At 43.2% G+C, this 17,922-nt stretch overlaps 1 protein-coding gene across 2 annotated transcripts; it reads right to left on the bottom strand.

Annotated features, from left to right (window-relative positions):
- Positions 1-3,481: 3,481 nt before the first annotated feature.
- LOC307238529 (SERPINE1 mRNA-binding protein 1-like) lies at positions 3,482-17,238 on the bottom strand. 2 transcript variants are annotated; one of them, XM_080011560.1, is made up of 9 exons: positions 16,837-17,238; positions 15,544-15,715; positions 15,212-15,352; positions 13,917-13,985; positions 12,540-12,614; positions 7,871-8,069; positions 7,613-7,678; positions 6,871-7,056; positions 3,482-5,276 (listed from the first exon to the last, which is right to left on the bottom strand). In XM_080011560.1, exons 1-9 carry the CDS (start codon positions 17,093-17,095, stop codon positions 5,217-5,219), a joined length of 1,227 nt encoding a protein of 408 aa, XP_079867686.1. In that variant the 5' UTR covers positions 17,096-17,238; the 3' UTR covers positions 3,482-5,216. The 2 variants fall into 2 exon arrangements, with proteins under 2 accessions (XP_079867686.1, XP_079867687.1); XM_080011561.1 differs by having other exon boundaries at positions 7,892-8,069; positions 16,837-17,125.
- Positions 17,239-17,922: the final 684 nt, after the last annotated feature.

The following is a 17,922-nucleotide window of genomic DNA, read 5'->3' as shown; positions in this document are numbered from 1 at the left end:
CGCGCGTCACGTCCACGGCGGAAGTCTGCCCAGTTTCTCCGCGCTCTCCCGCGAGGTCCCCGTCCGATACGGAAGCCCCCGGGGACTAAAAGCGATTGCAAAAACAAAAATAATAATAATCACCGAACCGAAAATCACTAAATAAACAAGATAAAAGATTTAAATGGGACGAAACACTGGGCTAACCGCAGCCGGTGTTTTATCTCATTTATTCTCTGTGTTCCATTCCCACTGCTGTTAACTGTTGACGCCTGAACGTCCCTCAAGAGGATTAAAAGGTTTATCTTGTGTCAGCACACGGATTAAAAAGATATGCACAAAGTATATTCATTAGAAATATATTTTTAAAAGGCTAATGGATGTCAAAATGTTTAAATCAAATTTACTATAAAGTTTCTTATAAACAATTTACTAAACAATAAGAATAGGCACTGGAAGGCCCTGTGAGTTACTGATGAAACACAGGGACGCTCAGCACTTTTACTGCATCCTCTGTTGTCAAAATCAAAGTTAACCCAGCTATTATGTTAAAATAAGCAGAATCTTTTAGTGGTTCGGATTAAATTGACCCCAGCAATTTAAACCTACAAAAAACAACAACACCGGAATTAAATGTGTTAAGCAGGTTTACGGTTCAAAACATCAGCAGGGAACACATAGCAGGGAGTCAATCATGGAAAAAAAGACCAATAAAAAGTAGATAAAAACTCAATAAAACTGTGTGTCTGGTACGGGCCTGCCAACGTCCAGCATAAGACCCGACTCAACAGGTCATCAGAGCAGCAGAGAGGATCATGGGCTGTGACCTGTTCACCCTTCAGGACCTCTATACTTCCAGGTCGAGAAGGGCCAAAAAGATGGTCGGTAACCTGGATGGATGCGCTGATTCAGATGTGTGTACAAGTCTTTATTCCTTACACATGTACATGGAGAGAGGACTCTGACATGAGAATCATCACATCACTACAACTCACTGTTATCCATTTATTTATTCATTTTAACAGACAATTTACGTGCAGTGCAATAACAATATTGTTTTCTTCAAGGGTTAAAACTCTCCCTCTGGCCATGGTGACCTCTGCTTGGTGCTGGATTTGTCCTTGGGCCTCCAGGATTTTGATGATAATCTGAAAAACAGTGAACAAATTACGCAATCGTTCCCTGTGCTGTCCTAGATAGTGCACATTTTTCCAGAGGGGTAAAACATTGACCACACTAACCCTATAATAACCTCCCATTTCTCAGTAAATTTCTTGAAAATATAGTTCAAACAATTACACTACAACTTATACACTAATAATATCTATGATGCATTAAAATGCTCTCACTGGCCTGGTGCCAAATTATAATTCCAACATGCTTGTCAGGTCTCTCAGGTCCTCTGGCCTTTTACAGATTCCAAGAGTTAATACTGAAGTTGGCAGAGCAGGCTTCTGTTTTTATGCTCCCATGTTAGAACAGCTTCCCAGTCCATCTGTGATATGACAATTTTATTTTAAAAGCACTGGGCTTAAAACCTTTTTAAATTAGTTTAGCCAATTCCTACGCCCCCATACCTTTGGCATGCAAGTCCAGGGTCTCCCATACATGGACAACTTTGTGGCGGGAGAACTAACAGTTATACTCAAATCGATCCTCATATGGAGCAGATATTAGTGAAATACCAAACAAATTTGACCAAAAATTTTCAGTTGGTCTAGTTTACTGACACGTCACACGTGCTGTTTGAAATTGAACAAGATGAGATTTACAGTAAGATGCTTTAAGACGTCATCATATAATTTACTATAAATGTACAGATTCCGATTGAGAATGTCCTTTTGGACTGTGTACATTGTGCGGCGTGGAATCAGTCACTATGTAGTCCTTAGAAGTTACCAAACCATCGGCTTATGTGAATATTTATACAGCATCTTACCCTCGTCTGAGGGTCCCTTGAAAACACTGTAATGTGCGAGTTCAAACTCCAAGGTGGGGTCAGAACAATAAAAGCCGTGCAATGGTAATTACCCAGAAAAACATCACGTTTGTCGTATTTCATGGAAACGTATCTTACTGAAAATGTAATCCAACTAAAAACCTGAACTCAGCTTTACTAAAGAAAAACGTCAATTACACTGCTATCGTAAATGGGCGTAAATACGTCAGGATTGACGTATACGACACAACTTCTACCGCCACAGAAACTCCAGATGTACTTTAATGCAGCGAGGTAAGTTATAACAATGACAAGATAATAGTTTCAAATAAAAATACTTTTTTTTGGGGGGGTAATAAACATGTATAAACATTGCCCTATAACTGCACTTAAACTGTCATGAACAGCCAGAAGGAGTTTGTGATCTTGACTTATTATTCCATACTATTTGTAATTGCAAACTAATGTTAAGTTACATAAGACGAGTAATCTATTAAACCGGATTTTGCAATTTTACATTACTAAAACAAATACTACAATGAAGTAGTATTTACAAACAAATAACAAAAATTTTTTTCAAATTAAATGTATTTATTTTTATTGTTATGAAAGGTGATTACAATGGTTTTTTGTTATTTTTACAGATGCCATTGTGCAGAACAACAAGTCTTTAATGTCAGTCACAATGTTTTGTTCGCTATGATGAACGTTAAGGTTCCTCACGTGTCTCACTGACGAGACGGATACAAACTGGATTTTCCCATGGCACACGTGTGGACCCACGCGGCCACCGTAGCGCTCCCCGCAGCTGCACGTTACGTCGTCATTTTAAAGCGGCTTGACGTCATGCGCTGCTTTCCCGACACCGCCGATGCGAGTTGCGGTTGAAACACACTCTCCTCCGCTCTCTGGACTCTTCCGTCTGTCGAAGTTTGATAGGCGACGTGGAATAAAACGTCAGAAAAGCAAACAAAAACGTTTCCAAACGCGGGAGCTTACCCGCTGTGAGGCCGCCGTCCCGTCCCCCCGCCGTCGTCGGGGGCGACGCTCATGCGCAGAGCAGCTGTTAGCGCACACTTCCGCTGTTGACCTGACGTGTTTCCTGTCGACCGTGGACACCGTCGGCCACGTTTGGTCTGCGGCGCGCTCCTCATGACAAAGGTGCTGTCGCCACCTGGTGGATGCAAACGGTGATTGCCAATGTTAATTGACCATCTCAAATTTGCCTCCATGTCCCATCAGATAGTTTAAGTAGTGAGTTCCTTACAATCAATAACATTTGAAGTGTTTCTAGTTGTAATTGACTTGCGTTTAACATATATATATATATTTTTTACAATAAATTCACTTAAATATTGGCGAGTGTTATCTTCTGAATGGTTTGAATTACTAAATCTTTTTATCATTAAAATGGACCTACCTTTCAATTTAAACTGAAGTACAAGCTCTCCCAGTTCTAGACGTCCAGCCCCACCACCCAACCAAAATCTAATCATGTAAAAATCTTACGGCTGCAAAAAGAAAGCAATGAAGAGGCCACAACTATTTTTTTTTTTGTTTTTTGTTGACACCTTTTAAAATCACAGTATTGATTTCACACAACCCAACAGGTGTGGGCAGAATACATGGAACACAGCTAAAGCAATTTATTAGAACAGGGATGTTTGCAGATCGGCCGCCAAGTGGTTCAAACAGTCCTACGAGAAGTTTGCTCTGGCCCTCTGCATCCACGCCGCACCGGCAAGCGCTTCCAAAGCAAAGCAAATAAAGCTTCAAATTCATTTAGACCTGTCTACATAAATCACCTTTTCTTACCCAATATGAGAAATACACCCGCTTTATCAAAGTAGAATGCTTAACCGGAAAACCGCAGATGCAGGTGACTGAAAGCGCCATTAACTTACATTACATTCTGTAGCTCTTGAATGCACCACCATGACCGGCAACATTTCTTTCAGTTTATGCAGTGGCGCTGTTGTTGTGATTACAAAATAAAAATAATAATAATAATAATAATAATAATAAAATAAAAAACAGCAATATGTTTACAAGAGAAAAAAAACAAAACTCCAAAAGAATCTTTTAGTGCAGCTATAAACCAAGTGCTTCTGGGATCTAAGACATACCGATACTCTATAAGTGCAAGATACTCCCACACGGTCTACTTCTTATTCTCAACTAGATTGAAACGACCTGAAACACAACATGGACTACTTCTGTCAAGAACCACAGGCTGCATAGCCACTTGCAGTCTGAAGGTTGAGAAAACGGCAAGTTCACAGCAGAGGAATACTTAATTTACCAGTCAAATTCACACATTGCCACACATTTGCCTCCATCACACTTTAAACTCTCTCTCACACACGCACACGCACACGCACGGTGGTCCTGTAGTAACTAGTATTACAGTCTATGACCTATGAGGACCAGCCTAAAGTTGTATGTTGGGTCCCGGGATGCCCTGTAAAACACGGGCAACACATCTGGATCAGGGACACATACTAAACCACTGGTCCACAAAATATTTTTTAAAGAAGAGGCATTTACTTCCACTGCACGAAAAGCAGAAAATAAAATTCCAAGCTCTAGCAGGAAGCTGCTGCTTACCCATCCTGAATTTGTGCTTTTCAAAGGATGGATAGTCAGGAGAAAAAAAAAAAAAAAAAAAAAAAAAAAAAGAGCAATTAGGCTTCCACTCGCATGTCCGAGCAGATTTCCGATGAATAGAACAGGTTTCCTAACCGTAGTGTAGCTCTACCACAATCAGCGTGTATTACTGGAAAGTTCTGCCCCCACCCCCACACCCCCAACCTTAAGGAATTGTCTAAAATGCACCCGTTACAGAGCTGGAAGTCACGACAAAATTAAGCAGAAATGCTTCATGGGGTAAGAGACATAAAACTTCAACCTAACCGCGGAAATGCATATAGTCAAACAGCACGGGAAATGTCGATGAAGTATGCATAACCCCTGAAAAAAATAAACACTGTATGAAAACATCCCTGCTTTCAGGTCTCTAAATACAAAACTTCTACCAATAATTTGCTTCAGTGTAACAAGAGGTCCTTTTTCCATCTTTTTGTGTTTTATTTTTTTTTTGTTATCCATTAAAACGGGTAAAATGTCAGTCCTCTGGTGGTGTGGGGTGGTATGGGATGAAAGTCCTTCATCGTTAAAATCAGCTTTTTTTTCCTGTTTTCTTATATACTTGAAGATGTGGTAAGCATGCAAGCCTCGTAGAGGAGGGGCCCCCGGAAGGGCTGATGGGGGGGGGGGGGCCGGCGGCGGCGCTGGAGCCTCAAGCCAGGGCCGGGAAAGCCTCGGGATCGTCCACGTTGGGGACGGACACTCCGCTGGACTGCGGGGGAGCAGACAGGAAACAGGAGGTTACAGGATGTGGGACAAAGGGGAAAAATTGTCCCGTCTTGTGAAGCATGTCCACTGGGCACCTTTTCAGGCTAAGCCGAACGGTAACTGCCTCACGGAACGCGGAACACCGTCTCAGAGACGCATTATGGTCATGCGGTAGTAATTATAAGAGTTTCCGTTCGAAGAAGTTGGTGGCAGTCAGCGTGCCCCGGGAGATTTCAATTTCCCGGAGAAATGGGAGTGATTCCGGTCGAATATTACCTGTGTTTACTGAGCTTAAAAACAATTGATAAGCAGGCTATATAGAGAATGACATCATAAGGGATGTATATTTATAGATGTATTTTTTTTATTGAATATTAAAAATAAAACAAGTCCCGTCAGGTAACGTTATTTAAAAAATAAATAAATATTACAAGATAAGATGCTGCCTGAAATCAAATAATTTCCGGTTGTGAACAATAAGTAACAAGTGCAGCCGCTTTAATTAACATTTCTCTAAAATACAATTTTGATCAAATCAAAAAGTAAATAAATATGGCAAATAGGTCTAAATAAATAAAAGTTTGTGGCGTTGTCCGTCTTCGTCGGGACGTCCCGTCGACATATTTTACACAATGAACATTTACCGTCTGCTGTGGGTCTGAACTTAGGTATAAAAAGAACCCGCCAAACAAAGGATGCCCTAAAGACAGAGTACTACGCTCCTCCCTGTCCTCCTCCGCTCCGTGTGTACAAGGACAACCTGTCCACGAGAGGGGGGGGGGGGGGGGGGCAGGGCTTTTTTTTTTCCTATATGGTGAAACGTGATTGGTCAGGGGGGAAATGTCAGCTTTAGATCCTCCAAACAGACTGGCTTTCCGTTGCAACTTGCCGAGTGCGGAAATGGAACAGATCCGCAGAATATTTTATCAAAATGATCTATTTAATTTCGACATTTATTGTGCTTAGAGGGAATTATTAAAAAAAAAAATTATAATTCGGCGAGATTTAAATATGTCGGAATTCAACAGATTTTCCCTGTCAAAAACCGGCAATTACCCCATAACGGAAACTCTGGTGATAATCACATTTTGTTTAAAACAACTTTTTGCAATTGCCGCAGTACATCCAAAGCACAACGCTGGCTACAGCATTTGTCAGTAGGAAGCACCGCGACATCCTGTTTCTAGTCTCGTTAGCGTGGATGTAGACAAAAGAGCTGATTTTCAAAAGTGACCACTATTTTTTCCGTATAACAACGACTGTGACTATACTATGAGCTTGTTAAACTGTATTTAAGCGCAGTGACAAGCTACAGCAGAGTGGTACGTTGCTCAGTAGTAAAGTATTCCGTGAGGTTGTGCAATGAAGAGTTATAAATAATGAAACCAACATTTTAAATAATTTCTCGGTTGAAAAAAAAATGGCAAAGCTATCCTTTAATTATAAGGGCGAGGCCAACCTGTTAAGGCGACAGACCACAGCATCTTTCAATCTACATGTTTCTGGACTTTAGGGGATTTTCAGCTTCCTTCATCTGAGCCGGGAAAAGACTAACTAATCCGTCCAAAGAATGCCTCAACGACGGTTTCCGAAGTCACCTTCTCGGATCGTCCTCCCCCACGTGCCGGCCTGCTGCCTCCGCTGCCGCGCCCCCCTCGGCCCCCACGGGCTCCCCCGCGCCCGCGTCCGGGGCGGCCCAGGTCTCCGAAGTTGATCTCCAGCTGAGATGTGATGTCGTTGGCGGGCTTGCGGAAGTGGTGGTCTGCAGCGTCCTCGGCGGTGCCCTGCGGAGACGCCACGGCCATCAGTGTCACGCTGGAGGAAACTCGTGCTCGAAGTCAGTTACTGAGTCCAAAATGGCAAACTAAATGCCACATATACAGCCTGTTGTCCAGCTTTATATTAGGATGCGAGTAAAGAGAACAAAAGTTTTTCAGACATACTATGTTGTCAGTGCGTAGCACTGGTATACTTCAATATGTCACAAGCCACATTGTCATCTTGGTACTTTTCACAAACTAATTGATGCACACTTTGGTTTCGGATAGGCTTGGGCGATATCCACAATTTTATATTGCGATGCGGTCCCGCCAATTTTGAAAATATCGCATACGGTGGCAAATATCATGATATTCAATATTATCGAATATCAGCCAAGCCTAGTTGCCCAAACTGGATATCCTAAAATCACTCAAACAAACTTGCCCTTCTAAATAGTCTGCTAGTACGCGACTTTGGACGCAGCAAGTGTTTTATGTCATCTTAAAATGTGTTAAAAACATGGAGAACTGTTCCAAGAGGTTTGTGGGATGTACAGATCAAGGGAGAAAGTGCAGGCACCTTGTGGAACACGGAATGTGGTTCTGGTTCTGTCTCTTGGGGATCAATCAAAGCTCCAACAGGCCTCTGAAAAACACAGACAATGAATAATGATTAGATAAAATATCATGAATATCATTTTTTAAAATACCATTTAAATGTAATTTAAACAAGGTCACAAAACAGCATAAATACTGGCTGCTAGGCACGTCACAAGTCTAGTAAGATGAGGTTCACGTATAATGGATTAATCAAAGAGAATAGTAATTTTGCACACACCTTATTGTCTTCACCACTTACATCTTCGCTCTTGGACTTGTGCAGCACGTATCCCTTTTTCCACTGGCTGTCGGCTCCTTCGTTGGGTTTGCGGATGTTGAACTCCACCTTGGCTCGCTCCTTGTCCTGCATGGCCTTCCACTCGTCCAAGGTCATCTCTTTGGGTCCTTCTTCCTTCACTTCTTCCACCTCGTTCTCCCTGCAAGGCCAAAGTAAAGCAAAGTCAGAAAAGTCCTGCCAACATTCTGACTGATCCTAACCTATGGGCCTTAAGACACCGAATCAAATATCTTCTGGAGGTAACAGATTGAGATTCAGCCCAAAAGGTTAAAAAAAAAACTCACAAAAATCCCCAACAACATAACAGATGTCTTCAGTTTAAAACATTCCGGGGGGGGGGTGCAGGAAGAGATGCACATTCAGGTTGGTCACGTTAGTCATACATTAGTTTTCAAAGTTCCTGTGAAGGAGATGGGAGTGCAGTGGAGCAGCAGCCAGAAAGACACAACACACCTTGTTTTACTTTTCAGAATATACTTCAATACTTTTTGTATTTAAATTCCGCTTGTTTGATATTTTACAGTCAAGAAAAATAATAATAATCTTGTCCTGCGCATGGTGTCGTAATGTTAAGAGTCTGTGCCAAACTACAATCCACAGAAGTACAATAGATTGTTTTTCAGTCCACATCGCCTAGAATTTGACCATATAAAAGTTGAACACTGTGAAGGTTCACGTGTCCATGTCCTTGAATGAACAGCCTCAGCAACAGGGTTTCCATTATCCGATAATTAGTTGGGATTTTTTTTTTTTAAGCCAGGAAAATCTGTTCAAGTCAGACATATTTAAACCTCTCCGGTCATAATGTCCGACAAAAAATATGTCCCTTACAAATGGCATAGCATCATTCTTTAAATAGGCCTATCTATTTTAAAAAAAGCTAAAATTCTCGCCTATAATAATCATTATAATAAGAATAATAAATATAGATGCAGGAAGCAATGCACATCCAGGTTAGTCACAAATTAGTTTTCCAAGTTCTTGTGAAACGCAGCATCGCCTCCTGTCGAGCCAAATCACAATTTTCCAAGTTCCCATGGAACGCAGCATCAGTTCAAACAAATTATCAGAGTTCCCGTGGAACGCAGCTTCGGCTCCTGCTGTCTCTCGTCTCAACCTGATCCTGCGCAAAGCAACCAATACACACCAATGGAGTCCGGACCGCAGTGCACCTCACCCCAATGCGAAAGCCCCCCAGAGCCACACCCTACATATATACACACCTATCAGCCAAAAAATTAAAATAACCTGCCTAATATTGTGTAGGTCCCCCTTGTGTGGCCAAAACAGCTCTGACCCGTGGAGGCATGGACTCTACAAGACCTCTGAAGGTGTTCTGTGGTATCTGGCACCAAGACGTTAGCAGCAGATCCTTTAAGTTGCGAGGTGGGGCCCCCATGGATCGGCCTTGTTGTTCTAGCACATCCCACAGATGCTCAATGGGATTAAGATCTAGGGAATTCGGAGGCCAAGTAAACACCTTGAACTCTTTGTCAAGTGCCTTAAACCAAGCCTGAACATTTTTTTGCAGTGTGGCAGGGTGCATTATCCTGCTGAAAGAGGCCACTGCCATCAGGGAACACCAATGCCAAAGTTACAAGTAACATCCACATGAATGCCAGGACCCAAGGTTTCCCAGCAGAACATCGCCCAGAGCATCTGACTTCCTCCGCCGGCTTGCCTTCTTCCCGTAGTGCATCCTGGTGCCATCTCTTCCCAAGGTAAACAACGCACAAGCACAGGGCCATCCACACGATGTAAAAGAAAACGGTATTCATCAGACCAGGCCACCTTCTTCCATTGCTCCTTTGTTCAGCTCTGACACTCACAGGGGATGAGCCCCACACGCAGCAAACTGCGATGCACTGTGTTTTCCGACACGTTTATATCATAGCCAGTATTCAGCAACTTTTTCCAGCAATTTGTGCTACAGTAGCTCTTCTGTGGGATCGGACCAGATGGGCGAGCTTTTGCTCCCCACACACAACAATGAACCTCGGGCGCCCATGACCCTGTGGCCAGTTCACCGGTTGTCCTTCCTTGGACCACTTTTGGTAGCAACTGGGGATGTTAACAATGAATCCACTTATCAATTAAATGGTAATAAGAATTTAATCGATGAGGATTTTGTCTTATCGATAAGAACTGAACAATCTGCGATCGTCTTGTCATTGTATGAACCGGAGTCTCTGCGGCGCAGGGCTTTGAGGAAAAAAAAAACAAGACAACAAAAAACCAACAGGGGGCACTCGAAAAGAAAAATGCCCAGAGGAGCAGGAATAACAACTGCGCATAGAAAACACAAGCTCCTCAACAACTAATGCTGAATTCAGATAGAAGACGGTAGACGGGAACGACATCGGCGGAGGGGGGAAAAATACGCCCGGAGCTGGGGAAAGGGAGGAAGGCAAAACCAAACACCGATATGTTGCTATGATGATGACGACGACTCCAATAAAGTATATTAAACTAAATTGTTTTGTGTCTTGTTATTATATGGAAGAATTTTAGGTATGTTTAATCATTTTATTAGCATCTCATTGTCCATATCTGCACCAGACTATCTGCTACATGACATCCGGCTCATTCCGTCAGAGGACAGCAAAAAATTCAAATATTTAACTAGCACACAAAGGGGAAGTAAATATTCCTGTATGGCGAACCAGCTTAGCGTGTCTTGCCTCAAAGTCCTCCATTCAGAAATGAGATGAGAAGCACCGCTGGCGTCAACTCACAAAATCCCGGAGGCACGCGTACCTCATATAGGCGCCCACGCGCCATGACTTCACTGCCTGGTGACGTTAGCTTTTATGTGAGAAATGAATCACTTAACTATCGATTAAGGAAATTCATTTTAATTGCATCCCTAGTAGGTACGAACCACCACCGCATACCGGAACACCCCACAAGACCTGTTGTTTTGGAGATGCTCTGACTCAGTCGTCTAGCATCACAATTTGGCCCTTTTCAAAGTGGCTCACATCCTTACGCTTGTGTTACAGTGTGTTTTGTTTTACGTCTCCTAATGGAACAAAACTGTGCGTAATGGGGACAGTTTCTCCGTTATTATTATTGCTTGTGTTTAGTGAATAATACAGAAGATAAAAAGAACTCTGAAAAGAAAGGTATTATGCATACTAATACCTAACTAACTAACTACAATATTGGTCTAAAAAAAATATATATATATATATATATATAAAATAAAAACAAATAAGATTAATTTCCCCAAATCATCAGCCCTACTGATCAGTGTATAACAAATTGGATGACGATGTCAAGTGCCTCGCTCCACCAACCCAGGTCCCTTGGTTCGGCTACTTCCGGTATGTCAGCTGCGCGTCCTTCAGAATTTTTTTCCCCTCCACTAAGCCATGCTTCAAATAAAAGATCAATGTGTATCAAATTTGAAACTTGGGACCAAAAATGTCTGGACTGCCCTGAATACACTGCCACGAAAAGCTTCATTCTTGTCCGTGGCTTTGGTGATTGCTGTGCGCCAGGCACTTTCAGTCGGAAAAATGCCTCGGCAAAATTGTCAAGTTGTTCATTGGCTTTTCATAAAAAAAAATAATCACTGATTCATTATCACTCTAATTCCTGAACGCGTCAGGAATATGCTGAATATCAAAGAAATGACCAGCGAGGAAGTCAGAAGTCAGCACCGGCCGCAGCCCCCCTCTTCGCTGCCACAAGCCCCCCACGAGATGCCACCATGGCGATGACAGCGCTCCGTGGTTATGGAGGCTTGAATTTCTCAACGGCCTGCGAAGTGTTCATCTGGGATTTCAGCTAAATCTATCCCGAGTGGGCCAAGCTGGCCAAGGGTGTCCGCTTGGTCCTCGTTCTCCGGTGTGCCGGCAGAGAGAGGGTTATCGCTCTAGAACCAAAACAGCGCAGCGGAGCTGCCTTCGGAAGGGCAAGGTCACAAGGCTTATGCGCATTGCAAGTTGTGGAGAGACATTTGGCACCTTTCATTTTAAGTCGGCAGCTGCACGCTGCAATGCTGCGAAAAAGCGTAAGAAGTAAAATGGCATGAGCCAGCAATAGGTTATTGTTATTTTTTTTGTTTATTTTCAAAGTTTTTATTCAATTTTATCCGAGCACAGGCCTATAGCGAAAGGAAATAATTTAATTTATAGTCAGCAGCAGCATGGTGTAATTAAAATGTTATGAGCCAGATAGGGCTACATATAATTTTGTTTGTTTGCAACTAGTTTTTATTCTGTTATATTTATTCTGTTATATTTTATCTGAAATGCTGAAAGAAATAATTTGCTGTTTGTGTTATTTTACTTGGATTATAATGTAGTATAAGCAAAAGCAGCCTACTTGTCAACGAATAAATTATAAATCTACATATCTTGATGATGTCATTATTTATATAGCCTTCCTATAGCTTGTTTTTAAGCTCAATAAACGGATAACATTTGACCAGAATTTCTCCCATTTGTCCGGGACACGTGAACCGGCACCAATTATTTCTAACGGAAACCCTGCCATGCAGCTCATTTAATCTTAATTTTGAGAAATAAGCTTGACACTTCACCCCACAGCAACATGGCATCTTTTCCTCAACTGCAGGAAATGTAACTGATCTGGGACTCACTTGTTCTCAGAGTCGGTGGGTGTTGGCTCCTCACCCTCAGGATGGGCCTCAGGAGCTGCAGTCTGTTCTGCTTCACTGTAGAAACAAGACACATGGTACTTGTCAATACAATGGCATTTTAAAGGTCACTTTGTAAGGTTAGTTATTAGCAGTGGATGTGCGGTTGGAACACACACACACTCCACCACACACACCACACACACCAAAATTCCAATCACCGATAGCTGGGGGCAGCGATTGCCAATATCTGATTTTCTCGGGGGTTTGGCACACGCAGGTGTGTGCACGCACATAAAACGTAATTTGATGTGGCAAATGCGGTCTCCCCGTTTCAGAAGTGCGGGATTTATTACTTACATGTATTTACACAAAAACATCCAGTAATTACTAAATTAAGTCCCATAGCAACACTTTTGACAGAGCCTCTGCCCCCCCCCCTCCAGTTTCAGAACACTGTAAACTGCACTTACACCTTTACAACCAACTTTCAATGCTCAGATTTTTCCGTCTGTTATCTCAATCGCAATCGATGTAGAGAATCGCCAATAGCGGATTTAATCGTAAATCTGCATATATATTCTCAATACAAACTTGCATTCAAAGACAAATTAATAAATAAATCGCATAAGCAAATTTCATCCAATAAAAACTGTAATTATTATACAAATTTTCAAATTTGGGGTGATCAATTGAGACCATGAAGGATCACGACCGTTCCTCAGTGAATTATTTTCTATTAGAAAAGTATCTTCGACTCGCGTTTTGTTTTTATTTATTCTTTGTCGTGACAACAACAAGCTTGCTAAAGACAGTGATCAAAATTAACCCTTTGACAAATTCTTAATTGCCAGTTAATCTCTAACAGATCGCGGTGGAATGTATACTCTCAAATCAAAGTTGTTTTTTTTACTTCAACATAGTAAACGGTCTTAGTAATTCCTAAACAGGTTTTGACACGCGGAGGCCGAGGCCAAACAATACGGACAGGAATTAAAATTAATCCTCCATGTCAGTCACTTCAGTTTGATTGGAAAAAGAAACGGTTTTGAGGACACACACACATATATATATATATACATATCAATACATACACACATACATACATGTACATATATACACACACACACACACAAACACGCACGCACGCACGAAGTCATGGCTTGAACTCCTGTCAGAGATTGGAACTGCATTTTAGTTATTGCATGCAACATTACCCTCAGGACACCTAGACTGGCGAGACACGGGACAACATATTGTCAGGCAGCCTGTCTAAGAAACAGTGTCTAAATTGATGCAAATACTCCATACCCCAAAGTGCGTCACAACAACCAGATGTTCTCCATTTAACTCCAACCCAGCTATGCGTCAAAGACTCACCTTGGTTCTTCCTTTGCGTTGCCCCAGTTGTGAGAGCCGCCGCCGCCACGCTTCTCATCAGTTTTCTGACTGTTTGACCAAACACAACAAACATACATCAGACCACAAGCTGCATATAGTCCAGAAGAGTACTTACCAACAATGCAGAGATTTACATGTAAAGCAGCTTGCCTTTACCTTAATCAGGCAGGAAGCTATAACCTGGGTCACACAGAGTGACTGAGTATGCTCACTGGCAGAAATGGATTCATTTCAAATCAGTGGCTGGTGACCATGTCACAAAATATTACCTACAAAAAAACCTGGAGAAACACAAACCTAGTTGTGATTTAGAAGTTTGAAAAAAAACGCTCGTTTTGATCGATCTTCAATTTTGAATCGGAATGGTAACACCAATAGTAATTTAATAGTCGCTGTCATGCCACAATTCACTATATTTACATGTTATCATTCCCTTAATTGTATTTATAATTCAATTTTGTACTATTCTCCCTGTGCATTTTTTAAGATTCTATAATGTTTTATTCAGTTATTGTAATGCAGAGTGATGAAAAAAACAACAACAATAAATAAGAATAATATATATATATATATATATATATAATATAATAATAAGTAATTTCCCCCTGGGATTATTAAAGTATTTCTGATTCTGAATGCTCAACTCAAAGAATCTCAGTCGACTGAGGACAATCTGACCAAATACTCAAATTTCAAGGGGCAGCCCTACTTTGTAGCGTGTTGCACGTATTGTGTACCTTGGATTGGAAAGGTCTACATAAAAATCTGATTTTCTAGAAAAAAAATTGACAAATTGACAATTTTAATGCTGCAGATTTTTAGGGACCTATGTTGCGGTAACAGGAAGTATCTGCACACCTGCTTAGCCTTTGAGCAGGTGACGGAGAAAAAAAGGAAATGGCCTCAAAAATGTAAGAACTCCATGCCAGAATTTGCATTGATCTGATGCTTTTATATTTGCTCTGATAAAGGATCCTTTTGTACCAAAACCTTGATGTGTAATAAAGAAAGCGCTGTTTTTGCCAGGCTGAGCCACGTAGAGTTTCTTTGGGGCGAATGTTGCGAAATGCCTACATATTCTATGCAACTCAGGAGTAGTACAGTATGTTTACGTGATACACTCTGCTATTGAGATATGGAGCTGGCCGTGGCTATTAAGTCAGGTTGCCAGTAGAGCCAAGTCAGTACCTCATAACGACAACACAGCTTAAAGCCTTGGGAGGAAGCTCCCCATGCACCAATTGGCTGCAAGACGCGAGGTCACGGTTACTCACGATCTGTCGTTGCCGCTGTGCCTGTCGAAGTCTCGTTTTCCGCGGGAGTCAAAGCCGTCGCCTCGGCCCATGCCCCGCCCCCTTCCACCACGCCCACCGCGGCCGCCACCGCGCCCTCTCGGGGGCCGGTCTCCAGAAGGCCTGATGGACAGACAGAAAAGACTCAAGGTATGTTCTCCACCCTGGTCTACCTTGTAAAATAATGGGGGGATTTTGGAATTTGAAGCATGTGGTTTACTATCCGATAACAAACAAAGATGAATTAAGAGCCCAAGATAAATGAAACACATTCGTTTGGGCTTATCGGCAAATACTAATGTACCACAACTCACTTGTCAGTAGAAAACTCTGCGCCTCCCTCAGGCTTGTCCTCGGTCGGCTTCTCGAAGCGCCGCTCACGTGGGGGTCGCCGTTCCGGCCTCCGGTCTCCCTGCCTCCCCTCTCCCTGGTGCTGGGAGCCGGGCTGACCCTGCTGGTCCGGACGCCGACCCACTCGCCTGATACCTGCAAACCATACCACAAACACGCCGTCCTTAGATGATCCTTTACAGTGTTTACGTGAACATTAAATGTAAATATGTCCTTGGCAAACTAGCACTCTACCAATTCAGAATTGTGTCAGTCTAATCGGATTTCGCCTTTCTATGAGAATATTTGGCGGCGGGGGGGGGGGCTCACAAAAACAAGTGTAATTACTGTCTGAACATGGATCGACACCAACTGGGGCCTTTCCGTGTTGCGTTTAGATGTTATCCCCATGTTAACCTGGGCTTCCTCCGGGTTTTCTAGTTCCGTCCCATCCCAAAGACATGCATCCTCCTGCCAATGACCCTGAGCGTGGTCCCCGGGTACCTTGCTGGGGGCACCCACCCGAGTTAAATGCAGGGGGACAAATTTCCCCACGTGGATTAATAGCGATGCCTCTGCATGTACAATGTATAATATAATCTTGTAGAACACATACATCCCGCCACAACAACAACAAGTGCATGCAAAACGAAATAGCCCGCTCCCTTGTTATAGCCCTTCGCTTTCCAAACAAGCAAGGTCACATGAAGAATGAAAAATCAATCCATGCATCGAGCAGCTGCTTCCACAACAACAGGGCTCCCTGTGTCTGCTGTTAGCTCGACGCTGCTAGCTTGCTGCGCAGCAAGTGCAGGAGCATCACCCACAAGACGAACCCGGGCTGATGCTGCTCAACGCTATTTTGGAAACACATGCTCCACATGCTCCACATGCTCGGCTCGCGGTTCCCATTCACACTCCGGATCGGACACCGGGTAGTTTGCATACGTCCGCACACACCGATGCGCCTTGTCCTTTAATTGGTAAGAAGCAGGAGAGGGTCCGTGTTGACCTGACGCGGTGCTCCGTACAACGAGCACCCGCACGGGACAGGGTCCACGTCGAACCCGACTGTGCTCCATATAACGGGGAGCCCCGCACGGGACCGGGTCCGTGTAGAAACCACGGCGCTCCGTACGACAAGGACCCGCAGAGGACAGGGTCCACGGTGACCCGACGCGGTGCTCCATACAACAAGGACCCCGCACATGACAGTTCGTTACCAAAATGGTCAGAAAGACGTCCGCGCGCGTCGTGCGAGCTTCCATGCAGCTTACCTTCTTTCTTCGGGGGAACCGGAGCCTGCGACTCTTCTTTCTTGTCCAGCAGCGGGTTCTTTCTGTCCTTCTGCGACTCTTTCTTCGGTTGCTTGGCGGCTTGAGCCGCGGACTTGGCGGAGCCCGCGGCAGCAGCCGCCTCCTTCTTCTTGTTTTCGGCGGCCTTCAGGATCTCAAACGGGTCCGACTCGTCATCCAATAGCTGGTCGAACCGGTTGGTTACGACGCAGCCGAAGCCTTCCTGCAAGTGTCCGGGCATGATGGCGCCCCTTCAGCGGGATTCTCCTCCGATTCTACGAGGCTTGATGCGAACGGAGCGCTGGTTGCGGCCACAAGATGGCGGGGGAGCTAACCCTTCTCTTCCGGTGCGGCCAACATCCGGGACATTCTGGAGCGGCGGTCCAGTCATACGCGCTGTAAACAAAGGTTTTGTTTATATAAATGATATTACATAACTGTTTATTTATGTCCCCGATCCCACTGGACGAGGGGTGCAGGTTGGGCATACATTACTGTGCTATAAATAGTGAGGTATTAGCTTGATCGATTATTCCATGTCAAGTTGAGTATCATCTGAAAGACAGTAAACAACACACCTCCATGATGACAAAAACATGTGGCTGTCTTGTTGTGGAAGGACTCTATTCAGCACCACATACAATGATACGGTGTCACATATATGCATTTCATTCCTTGATTCACATGTTTGTTATTTTTCCTCACTACTACTATATATTTTCTTAAATAAATAAATAGCATGGAGTATTTTACATTTTTAAGTGATGATTCGTGTTATTTAATAAAATGTATACAAATGATTATTATTATTATTTTTAATGGTAATAGGATTTCACTATTTATTTTATTTTATGTGTGTGTGTGTGTGTGTGTGTGTGTGTGTGTGTGTGTGTGTGTGTGTGTTACTGGCCCCAGAAGCATAACCAGTCCCTTAAGCTGCTTCTGCAGACGTGCATATCAGAAGATTAAAGCAGATTTAGTCAGTTTATAAAAAGCATCAAATGGGAGGCAGGGCCAGGCCGGGACGCAGCTGGCCAGGCCGGGATCTGACACATCCGCAGCTAAATG

Source organism: Zeus faber, assembly GCF_960531495.2.
Source record: "Zeus faber genome assembly, chromosome: 12".
Lineage (NCBI taxonomy): Eukaryota > Metazoa > Chordata > Actinopteri > Zeiformes > Zeidae > Zeus > Zeus faber.
Note: the sequence above shows the minus strand (reverse complement) of the source record. Positions and strands in the feature narration are given on the sequence as shown.